The following is a 12479-nucleotide window of genomic DNA, read 5'->3' as shown; positions in this document are numbered from 1 at the left end:
CATTTTTGGACAAGGTTTTGAAGTGGTGACAGGCCATAAACCACTGGCCTCAATTACATCCAAACCACTGAATGATTGTCCCATGAGAGTACAGCACATGTTGATATGGTTGCAGAAATGATGTTAAAATGATCTACATGTCAGAAAAATACATGCTTGCAGCTGATTTTCTTGTCTCAAACAGTTGACAAGAAAGAACAACCAAGAGGTTATGGAAAAGATGAAGGCCTATATTGACATGATTATCACTTCACTTCCAGTATTCCAGGATAGAACAGAGCAGATGAGAAAGCAAAGACAGATGAAACAATGAAAGAGATCAAAGATAGAATACAGAAAGAATGACTGTCCAATGGGTATTTGAGATTACTGGACAGAGAACAACTGTCAATTGTGAAAGATACAGACTTCAAATGGAACAGGTTTGTGATTCCAGTGTTGCTACACAAGGAAATGCTCCAGAAGATACATTAAGGACATCTGGGTGAGGAAAAACACAAATGTAGAACTCGAGAGGTGATGTATTGGCCAAGAATGAACCAAGACATAAGCCAGACCCTGCCTCATGCAAAATATGCTTTACCTATAGACCAAAGAAGGAAGCAGGACCATTTACAACACATCCTGTACCAAACAGGCCATACTTCAAAGTTTAAATAGATTTGTTTGACTGCAATGGGAAGAGTAACAGACCATTTTTCAACTACCCAGAGGTAACAGCACTGCAGTCAACATCCAGCAAAACAGTTATCACTTTCATGAAAAGCGAGTTTGCGAGGCATGGAATTTCTTGTGAAGTAGTATCAGACAATGGTCCACAATTTTCAAGCAATGAATTGGAGTCCTTTGCCAATACTTCGGAGGGGGGGGGGGGGGGGGGTGGGGTGGGAGGGAGGTTTAGACATACAACCAAGTCTAATGGCCTAGGTGGTGAAGAGCCTAATGAAGAAAGCGCCTGATGGATGAGAGCATTTCCACACAAGTCCAATGATTTACAGAAATGCACCACTACATAATGGCCTTTCTTCAGCTGATGGATCAATGCATACAGACTAACCCTCCAATGTGTGAAAATCTGTTGATGCCCAAATGACTGCAAACCTGTAGTAAACTTAAAAAAAGAAACTTTGCAAAAAATCATGACCATTTTAATTGCAGTGCAAAACTTTTGCAAATTCTTCTTCAATTTTGTTACAGTGAGAATAATTGAGAGTCAACCCCTTAAGAGAATGTGTTGCTCCATTGTAGAAATCAAATATCTCCGGTGTATTATCATGATCTCTGGTCTTGTATGCACCATAATAGAAGTTTGAGTAATTTTTAATTTTATTTATAAATTTAGAACCTCATAAAAGAATACACATAATTAAAAATAATACAGATCAAAACATGTGGCATACAAAAAGAAAAAACAACCCCCTCTCTTTCCCACCCCCTCCCCCTCTATCCCTTCTCTAAGAAAAAAGGAAAAAGAAGATTCTTATAGTATACGGAGACCTTAAGGAGAAAGGGAATTAGAGATTCATTTAAATATTTACACCCATATTTTGTAAATAAGGTCTCCATATCTTTTAAAATATATAGTATTTGTCTCTTCCAGTACAAGTAATTTGCCCAAGTGATAAACAACTTCAGCATGCCACCTTATGAGACTTTCAAGTTACAGCAATACATTTTCTTGCTATTGGTAAAGCAATTTGAACAAACTTCTTTTGATACATGTTCAGTTTCAACTTAGGTTCGATATCCTTAACATCACTCAGTAAAAATAACATTGGATCCTGTGGCAACTTAATTCCCATTATTCACTCTAATAAATTACCTATTTCTAACCAAAAAGGTTCAACTGTAGGACGCTGCCAAGTAGAATGCAAAAAATGTATCAACTTCCTGTCCACATCTGAAACATTAATCAAATAGTCTGATTCAATTTATATGGAGTGATGAATAAAATTATATTGCATCTGTAGCCGGCTGCTTCAAGCTATGGCTCTGTGGAGCCAAAAGCGCAGGAGAGGTTATAGCTGTGTGCAGGTTAGCTCAGAAAGAACATGAACCCTAGTTGAGTGTAGTTTACACTGATCACAGCCCTGCTTTTATTTTCAAGCTGAGGGGCGTGGTCAAAGCCCCCTCAGTGCTGATTGGTGCTTTTGCAATCTGCTTTCCTTGATAGGCCAGTTAGGCTCCTTTAGTTGTGGCCAACTGGAGGGCAGCGCTGCGGGCCTTGAGCAGCCTGCTGGATAGTCGTGTTTGTCCAGCATTTTGTGATGCACCCAGAGGAGGCTGCGAGGGGCCACCACACACCATTCTTTATCTCACATTTAGTGTACTTTTTATATTTCCTCTACATATTTATTTGTTCATCTATTTGTTTAAATCTACTTCCCATCTTTGTCTAGAATTTGTATCAACTTTTACATCACGGAGATAAATTTCTTTGTTTCCATTGCACAACAAGTTCTAATTCCGTCTCTACTGGTAATAACAGCACTTGACCAAAATTTTCACAGAAATTTCATAATGCAATAATAACAAAATTTAGCATTTTCAAGTTCCTTGAACTTCTTCATTCTATTAAAAGAAATAAATTGCCCTACTTCAAAAATATCTTCTATCTTCTTCCTTGACACTTCCAAATTTTTTAAAAATTATTTCCCTTGGAAAACAGAATCAATCCATTCTGGAATAATGGTGTTTTTCCAGACAATAAACCTTATCCCCCCCTCACCCCCGAAATATCAAGCTTATTCCGAACCTCAATTAAATGCTTAAATATGGGAGTCTCTCTATTAATTGTTAACAACCTTGAATTCCATTTGTACATAAAATCTTGTGAGTTTAATTCCCCTATTTTATTAAGTTCGATATGCATCCAAGCTGCAATTTTATTTAAATCATACACTACATTAACAAAATGCAACTGGGCTGCTTTATAACTCAAAATTAAGGAACTGCAAATCTTCTGAATTGTAATTCCACATTAATTTATCCAAAGAAACCCTTACCATCTTTCCTTTCCATTAGAATTTCCTAACAGATGCATTTAATTCTTAAATGAGGAATTGCTATAGAAATTGATTGAAAAAGATCTTGTACTTGAGGAAAAGCATTCATCTTAACACAATTTATTCTACCAATTAAAGTAATAGGTAATGCATTCCATCTTTCCAAATCTTTTATTCTTTTGAATCATGGAGAATAATTTAATTTTTTTTTTTTTATTCTGCTTCCACATGAATACCTAAACATTTTATTCCCACTTCAGGCCATTTAAAAATCATTTTCTTAAAAGTTTGAGTAACTTATTTGTACAACCAGTTAGCAGATAGAAAATGTCAATGCACTTCTAGTAACAGTATATGCAATGAGGTGACATTGTGGCTCGGGGGCAACACAGAAATGGGTGAGATTATTTTTTGATTTTTTTTTTAAACCAGTACATTTTGCAGTATCGGGGACCAAAACCCCTTTAGGCAACTATTCTTCAGATTGAAAATTAAATGAAGATCCCATCTGCCTCTTCAGATGCAAAATGTTTATTGGTATTATTTGAAGAGCAGGGAATTGCCACTTGCATGCCAACATTCATCCAACAACAAAAAAAAAGCTATAGATACGCACATCTTCCTTTTAGTAAGAGAAAAACCTGGTGTAAGATTTGCTTTACTTTAATCATATCATCAGGATTTTGCATCCATTATTTTTGTAATTTCTATACAGGTACATGATCCTTTATCCGGACATCTAAAATCCAGAAAGCTCCAAAATCGGGCAAGTGGAGAGAGAGGCGGCAGCACGAGTTAGGCCGGCAAAGTGGAGAGACTAGCAGCGCGAGTCGGGGGTGGGAGGGGGGAGCTTAAATCTGGTTTTCCAAAATTCAAAACACACTGTCCCCAAGGATTCCGGATAAAGGATCATGTACCTGTACAAACAATTAATAGTCAATATGGATCATGGTGCCACTGGTTTGAGGGAGGAGCAACCATTTCTTTAACATCATAAAGAATAGATCCATTATGTTCACATTGATGGATCCTGTGATCTCATTTAAAGCACAGTATTGCATCGCTACCTTGGTGACTCCGTGCATTAAGGTGCCAGGCAGAATCATGAGCCTATTCATTGAAGTGAAGGGTAAGTGTGCAGGTCACATGAAGTATATCCAACTGGCCTCAGACCACCACAGAAACTTCACTGTGTAGAAGAGTAATTATAGTTTTAACCTTACTTTCTCCTTTCTTGACCCATTGCATTACATCCTCATAAGTTACAGCCACTTCTTCAGTCAGATCAGCAACATAAATCATCCCCTGGAAGATAAGCATTTAAAAAGCTGACAAGAGAAGGAAATTTAACACCATTTCCTTTTTTTTTTAAAGCACATTGATCATTTTTATAATCTTGACATTAATAAACAAACAAATTAAAGAAGCATTTGCACTTGTTGGGGTCTCTAAATGAAGAAGAGTTTTATGCAAGCTTCAGCATTGCTCAAATACCCAATATACTTATGAAAAAGAGGATGAAATTATAAACTAGCAAAAAAAAGCCACTGATGGATAGTTTACCTGGACATAAATGAAAATGAATGCTCTACAAACACAGAAGTGCAAGCACCACTTAAAACAACAATTAAATTTACTTACTTCCATGGCTTCCCTAACTTCCAGAGATCTTCCTTTTGAATCACTAAGCAAGTCAGATACAGATTCGTTGTAAATTTCCATATAAGAAACACGCAATAGAAATTCTCTGTTTGGCATCTGAGAAACAGATTGGTAGTACAGTTCAGCTGGGGATATTCACCCAGTTCCTCAATGCAAGTAGAGCAAAGTAACAAACATTTATGAACTAATTTACTATCAATCTTCAATTTACTACCAATGCTCAAAAGAAAAATCCTAGCCTATTAATTACTATTCTTTTATAATATTGCATCAGGGTACAACCTCCATAGATGAGTGGACCTGTGCATTTTCCCTGGATGCTCTGAATTCCTCCCACCATCCAAAATTTATGGGGTTGTTAATTAATTGAAGTGTAATTGGGTGGCATGGCTTCAAATGGCCAGAATTGATTTCTACTATGCTGTAAATAATTTTTTTTAAATTAAATTTAAAAGGTTTATTTTTCCATTCTTGTTTCTTTTCAATTTCCAGTGAGTATTATAGAGTTGGTAGTTATTCTGGACACAGAATTTTTTTTTTTTTTTTTTTTTTTTTTTTTTTTTTTTTTAAGTCAAAATATTCACATTTGCTGGTCAGGAAACAAGAAAATTAAATCTAAATATTTGGGAATTAGAAACATAGGATATTCAGTCATAAGTACAAGGAATGTCCTTCCAAAGTACAAAAACTAATTTGCAGCAGTAGCCATTTAAAAACATTGAAGAGTTACTTATGGGATAAATGTAAAATGTTTGAAGCTTCTCTGGCCCACATGTTTGGGAGTGCTCAATTTAGAGAGAGATTCTGGAAAGACATTTTCTAAACTTTATCAATGATTCATTAAGATTAATTTGGAACTTTGCCCATTAATTGCTTGGTTTTGTTTTTCTCATGATTCAGATAAACTTATCAGCATCTCAGGAAAAAGTTTTAACTTTTACCACTTTGATAGCCAGATGAACAATTTTATTGAAATGGAAAGATGATTCATCCCTTACACATACACAGTAGTTATATGACATAATGTCCTATTTAAGGTTAGTTAAAATTAGATATAATAAAGATAGAAAATTTCAATTCATTAAATTTTTTTATAACTGGAAGAATTAACAATTATTGTATGTTCTAGTGGTTCACTTCCTGTTCTCCGGGTTTGAGGGGGGAGGGGTTTGCCGGTGGTTGCATATTGATTTTTTAAAAATAATTAATTTATAAGATAACCTGGATTAGAGGGAGGGATTAGATCAGTTTTTAGTTATTTTTCTTCCTTTATTAATTTCAAAAAGTAGGCTTAACATGGTTGCATAGATCATTTCAATTCAATGTTTTTTGAGGTATTACAAGTAATTGTAATCCTCAAGGACCCTCACCACCCAGGGGATGCTCTCTTCACTCTGCTACCATCAGGGGAAAAATGTGCAGGAGCTTGAAGGCAAGTATTCAGCAGCCCAAGGACAGCTTTTTCCCCTCTGCCAGCTTTTTTGCGTGTGCTTACTTATATACAAATAAATTAAGTAACTGTCAATTCTGTATTTATGATTATATGTTAAACTCAATAAAAATATTTTTAAAAAGTGTTACTTACATCATTAATAACTTTGAATAAATTACAGATCGCCAAAGGAATAATACCAGGAGCATTTGCATTTCCCATCATGGTATAAGTCTTTCCAGAAGAAGTCTGTCCATATGCAAAAATAGTACCTAACAGAAACCAATACAACATTTAGTGTTATCAAACTTGTCTTCTACTAATTTTCATTTTATTTATATATTTGTTTCAGTTAAAATATTGCAAGTTGTCCTAAATTCAAGGACTAATCAAGTGAAAAAACTTTGTCAAGATGAATACAAAGAAATGGTGAAAATGTGAACAATCAAGTGGAAACTATATTCATATCAAACTAAAGAAGGCCTTATGCTGAATAGTGGGTCCCCCCCCACCCACACGGTCCCCCCCCACCCACACCGTCCCCCCCCCACCCACACCGTCCCCCCCCCACCCACACCGTCCCCCCCCACCCACACCGTCCCCCCCCACCCACACCGTCCCCCCCCCACCCACACCATCCCCCCCCCACCCACACCATCCCCCCCCCACCCACACCATCCCCCCCACCCACACCATCCCCCCCCACCCACACCATCCCCCCCACCCACACTACAAGACGTCTTTACAAAGATGTAATTTAACTTGATATTCAGACTAAATTTCTCAAGAATCCATAATATCCTACCAAATAGAAATATGGTCTATATTGTGAATGACTGCATCGAACATATACATCCTCAACATATCAAGTGCTTAATCTGTCATTGTGCTTTAAGATTGTAGATATACTATTCCCTTAGACATGGTTATATTTTGGCCTTAAAACTACTCATAAAACTATAACCATGAAGAGGAAATCAAATGATCTCAATTCTGTTCAACTGTTAAGTTCAATATTAGAAAGTGAAATGTACTGACCATTATAGCCTTGAGTTATAGAGCACACAATAGAATGCGCAACTTCATTATAAACAGTCTGGGTTGTCTCATTTTCATCGAATACTCGGTCTGGAAAATATTTAGCACAAAGTTAATTACCCATCAAAATTTTCTCAACCTAGAAGAGGTCATAACCAAAATCAAAGTCAAGTGAGAAATTTAAATTGACACTCTTGCTATTATTTACTTGTCACTTTTCAAGTGACATAACAACAAATCCATTCAATGGCCATCATCTTAATCTGACTATTGACCACATTCTGCTACTAAACCAGTAAGCATTCTGGAGGTGTTTGCATTCTGTTGTGTCCTGGATGGAGGCCTGTTCTCTTACAGGTGTGCAGAGTCTCAGTCACGTGAAAGCTGTATTACAGAATCAGAATTTATTGTCATGAACATGTCACAAAGTTGGTTGTTTTGCGACAGCATCACTGTGCAAAAAGAAATAAAAATAGTGCAAAGAAAAAGTCAAAGAAAGGCAGTGTCTATGGTTCATTCAAGAATCTGATGGCATGATCTGATGTCCTTGGGCTGCTGAATACTTGCCTTCAAGCTCCTGCAACTTTTTCCCCTGATGGGAACAGAGTGAAGAGAGCATCCCCTGGGTGGTGAGGGTCCTTGAGGACAGAGGCTGCTTTTTCAAGACATTGCCTCTTGTGGAAGATTCAAGACTGGTGCCCATGAGGTTGCAGTTAGAGTTAACCCTCTGGAGTTTTTTTTCTTGTTCTGAGCAATGGCAGCTCCATACCAGACAGAGATGCAGCCAGCCAGAGTGCCCTCCACAGAACACATGTAGAAGTTTGAGAGTCTTTAGTGACATACCAAATCTCCTCAAACTTCTTCATGATTGCATCAGTCAATTTTTCCATCACTTTATCATTATCATTCCCAAAGCAGGTAAGAATACTAGACAGAAATCACTACCAACAGCAAGTTGAGCTCTGCATTACAATTCACTAAACAGCAAATTACTGACGAAAGAAATAACCAAGCTGCTGCTCCCTTCCAATCTTGTAATTTGCAAAAAAAAATTAAGATCTTACCAAAACTGAATAATTTGGTCCCAGTAATCTGCGAAATAGTTTTGTTGTCTGCTTTCCAATGAATTGCTGCACCTTCAGAAGATCCTCCTTGTAAAGATTTTTCTCTGAAGAAGGATAGAATTAAGATTGCGAGAAGACTTTAATTGGATTTATATCTAGGTAAAGATGTACTATTCATGCTATGTATTGTAATATCAAGCTAACTTTTGTGTAAATCACCTCTTAAGGATGGTTATGAGCCCAGAGGACCCCAAAATCAGCAGCAATAGAAATTCACCAAGACAAATGATTACTTAAACAAAAGTTGCTTTAATTATCTTAAACATGAAAACAGGATCAAACTTTAACTTATTACTATTAACTTAGCTTAACCCCCTAATTCTAAGCGCACGTGTATGGAATGTGTGTCTTAAGTTCAGAAAAGTTTTTTGATTCACAGACCAATCTCACGTCTCACTCCTCCAAGTTCACCGGTATCAGTCAATTCATATACCCTGAACAGAATTTGACATTTATTGAATTTTCACCACGCTCTGGTGGAAACTGTGAAATGGTTACCATTCAGGAATGTTCTTGTTAGTTTTCAGAGAGATATTCGTTATTCGTTGGACACACAAACTGATTTACTTCCATCAGTATTTCAGTGCCTTGCCAAAGAAACTGGTCCCATTAGGATTTTCCAAATGATAACCTCTTCTGCAGGTCACCACAGGTGAAACACTCTAGCCAGCCATATCCTCTTGCATGGACCACAAGGGATTTTAACATTAGAGTTAGGGGGAACTCAGAACTTACAACCAGTCTTCAAAATGGGGTTTTAACAAACCAAACTTCTGAGTCCGTTCATCTGTTGCTTTCAAAACAATAATCCATCACTCCACAGCAGGTCCAATTAGCATCTACTTATGAAATCTCTTGAGCTTGGGTTCTTCTATTTGCACCTCCTTATGAAAACCTTCAGCAAAGCAATTTTTATTGTCTTTACCAAGACCCTGGGCCCGGAGACCCTGGTTTGAGCAAAGCTCTGGCATTTTAAATTAGATGTTTTTGTTTGTGACCTACACTACCATCACAATCCATCTCCTTCAAAAACATTTCTATATACAATTTGAAATATGATATAATCCATCACAGAGATTAATTATCAACATCTCTTTGCATCACCTACCTTTTTGTCATTAACTCTCATTTTGTGTCCCATTCTTGTATTCTCCTAATTTTTCCAACAGTCATGATATTTATATAAACCAAGACACTGAAACATTACTCAGGAAATAGGAATCAAGTCAAAAAAATGCATCTGCTGAAAAACAGGTCTTTCTATCACCATTAACTAGATCAGACTTGAATATTCACAGCCATGCCAGGAGAGAGAAAAAGAACAGGAAGAGCTGGATAGTAATGAAGTTGGTTTGGAACAAGGACCACTTCACATATCCAACAGGCACAGGTGGGACCACGGGAGTGATCATGGCAACATCTTTGATTTGTGGGAAATGTTAAAAATTATACAGGGTGAGAACATTGTCAGGCAGATGAGTGTTGTGAAAGGAAACTACTACCCAGAGAAAATGCACACAGCCACAGTACAGCTCCGTACACAACAGCCCAGGTTGGTATTGAACCTAGGTCGTTAGAGCTTTGAGCCAGAGGCTCGACTAGCTGCACAAGCATACATTTTAAGTTCATGAAAGGCTTAACAGATTGATGGTAATGGCAAAAGGACTTTAAACTGTGTTCTTTCCCAGAGCCCTTGCAGTGTTTGCACAAAAATACTTTCCTATAACCTTGGACCTTTCCCAGTAAAATGTGTCATAGACAACACCTTGCTCTAGAATACAAATGGTTTTCTGATCTTTCTCCAGGTTGTTGATTTCTGATAGCAGTTGATACTTGTGATCAATGGCCTCGTCTCACTTGCCACAATAGCAACAGATGGTGGGGTCAATGCACCAGTCATACACAAAAGATCTGATTTGTGCCACTTTTAAAACTTTGATAACGAGGTATTCTGCCAAAATATTTGGATAGCATTCATGGGAACAATCCTACTGTCTCTAATGGCATTTCGTTAAAACTTGTTACTTATTGAGTTTTGGTTCAAAAGAGTCAAAGTAAGATAACTTTTAAAAAGGCAAGTCTGGTTGCTCAGCCTTCTACTAATTAACAGCTATTATATGGTTAAGAAGAAGGTATTGTTAAGCACAGTGGCACTTTCAGGTAGCCAAACCTCTCTTCCCCCCCCCCCCCCCACCACCCCACCGATGTAAAGCTGCATATTATGCCCATATGTGGCTGTCAGGAGGCCACTTGAAAGCGCAGGAGGAACATGCGAGGCGAACATTGCAACCCTCCTCCGTTGCTAAGGGCATGACAGTCAGCTGGCGAGCGCCTGACAGCTCCCCTCCCAGCTGCCCATGCCCCCCGACGTAGGACGTTCCTGCACTGACAGCCCGCGTCAGCCGCCCCACAGTGTGGGGTCTGATATCTGGCTGTTGGGAGAGAGCGGGGCAGCAGGATCAATGTGGGGACATCCTGCGGCAGCTGTTCCAGCAATCCCAACATGACAGCAGCCATCCCAAGCCTAACAGCCCGAAGGGAGAGGAGCCGGAGTGCTCTCTGAAGCGTCTCCCATGAAGCTGTCCCTTTCGGATGCCCAGCGCTGCCACCTGAACAACCATTCCACAGGTCTGAATCTGCTTCTGCAGGCGCATTCTTAGCGGAGAATGCACCTAAATAAGCCTTACGAGTGGCTCCAGAGAATTCAGTGAGCAGAGGCTGCAGAATCACAGAAGGAAAGCCAAAGGCAAGTCTTGCCATGATTTTAAGTGGTTAGGCAGGGGCAAAGGCAGTGAGGGTTATCTAGTGCTCTACCTACAGTATGTGTGATGTCAGGGAATCCTCCAGTGTCCACAAAGACTACTTCTATTGGAAGTGTGCACAGCTGTAGCTCTTGATTGAGCAGATTAAGGAGCTGGACATACCATGCATCATTCGGGATGCTGAAGCAATCATAGATAAGAACTTTAGTGAGGTAGTCTTGCCAAAGCTGCAGACACAGAACTGAATGACCGCCAGGTAAGCTAAAGGGTGTAGGCTGACAGGGTAGGAATCCTCTGCAGCCACCCCCATCAAGAACAGGTATAGTTAGAAGCTGTTAGGGAGGAATAACCTACCAGGAGATGGTCACTGCAACCACATCTCTGGTACAGTCTGACTTAAAAGTTCAGAAGGGATGAGGGAGAAAAGGAGAATAATGATAGGAGGTTCAATGGACAGGAGGACTAACAGGAAATTCTGTGAAAAAAAAAAATTCCAAGAGGATATCCTGCCTTCCAGGTACCCAGGTCAGCCATATCTCAGACAGAGTCCACAACAATCTTAAAAGTGAGGGCAAACACCCAGAAGTCATGGTACACATTGCTACCAATGACACAAGTAGAGAATGATGCAAAAATCAATATTCTATAACACATTTAAAGTAGGACCTCCAAAGTAGCAATCTCTGGGTAACCACCAGTGCCACAGGCAGTGAGGGTATGAATAGAAGGAAGGCTGAATAGTTGGTTCAGGAAGGTTTCAGATTTGCAATCTTTTCCTCTTGGACAGAGGTTATCTGTACAAGAGTGACGAGTTACACTTGAACCAGAGGGGGACCAATATTCTATAGGGGATATTTGCTAGAATCATAAATGAGGCTTTAAAATAGTCTTGCAGGAGTTTGGGGTCCAAGATGGAAAAGAACCAAAAAGCTTAAGAATAGTGAGGAAGGCAAAGGAAGTGTGTTGAAGCAGAAGAGTGTGGTGGAAATAATTCCTTATTTTAAGAAAACTGACAGGGAAACAGATGAGCTTAGAGCATGGATAGGCACAGAATGGGATATTATAGCAAAATAAAACATTAAAATCTCTTACTATCACAACCTTATGCAATAGTCTGCTATCTCTCTTCTGATTTACTTCTCCAACTCTTACCAACTTTTGGACAGTCTAAAATACAACCCTTTGAGTGTGTTCATACCTTTCCCATGTCCTCAGTTCCACCGATATAGCCCCAGTAGACTCTGGTGTGTCCCGCCTGAGCGGAGGTGTGATATTTTCCCTGACAAGCAATGCCACCACTGCTCCCCCCCAACCTCCCCCCACCATAGCTCTCTTGCGTCTGAAACAACTTAAACCTAGAACAATGAGATGCCAGTCCTGCCCCTCCAGCAACCAAGTTTCACTCATGGTCACAATGACACAATTCCACATCACAATGCGTGTTCAAGGCTCATCT

At 38.9% G+C, this 12479-nt stretch overlaps 1 protein-coding gene across 3 annotated transcripts in view; it reads right to left on the bottom strand.

The window, feature by feature from the left end:
- Nucleotides 1-12479, bottom strand: part of cenpe (centromere protein E) — a 144359-nt gene that overhangs the window by 128255 nt on the left and 3625 nt on the right. For 2 of the 3 annotated variants that reach the window (XM_069925298.1, XM_069925304.1), the window contains exons 1-6: nucleotides 12222-12366; nucleotides 8202-8305; nucleotides 7138-7227; nucleotides 6253-6371; nucleotides 4647-4763; nucleotides 4229-4310 (exon numbers count right to left, since the gene is read on the bottom strand). In XM_069925298.1, the coding sequence (XP_069781399.1) occupies nucleotides 4229-4310; nucleotides 4647-4763; nucleotides 6253-6371; nucleotides 7138-7227; nucleotides 8202-8305; nucleotides 12222-12349 (640 nt within the window). In that variant the 5' untranslated portion in view covers nucleotides 12350-12366. Of the gene's footprint in view, nucleotides 1-4228; nucleotides 4311-4646; nucleotides 4764-6252; nucleotides 6372-7137; nucleotides 7228-8201; nucleotides 8306-12221; nucleotides 12367-12479 lie in introns of those variants that run through there. The other variant, XM_069925310.1, reaches the window with a different exon arrangement.

The sequence above is a fragment of the Narcine bancroftii genome, chromosome 1 (genome assembly GCF_036971445.1).
Source record: "Narcine bancroftii isolate sNarBan1 chromosome 1, sNarBan1.hap1, whole genome shotgun sequence".
Classification (NCBI taxonomy): domain Eukaryota; kingdom Metazoa; phylum Chordata; class Chondrichthyes; order Torpediniformes; family Narcinidae; genus Narcine; species Narcine bancroftii.
This window is presented reverse-complemented; position numbering and strand designations above follow the sequence as displayed.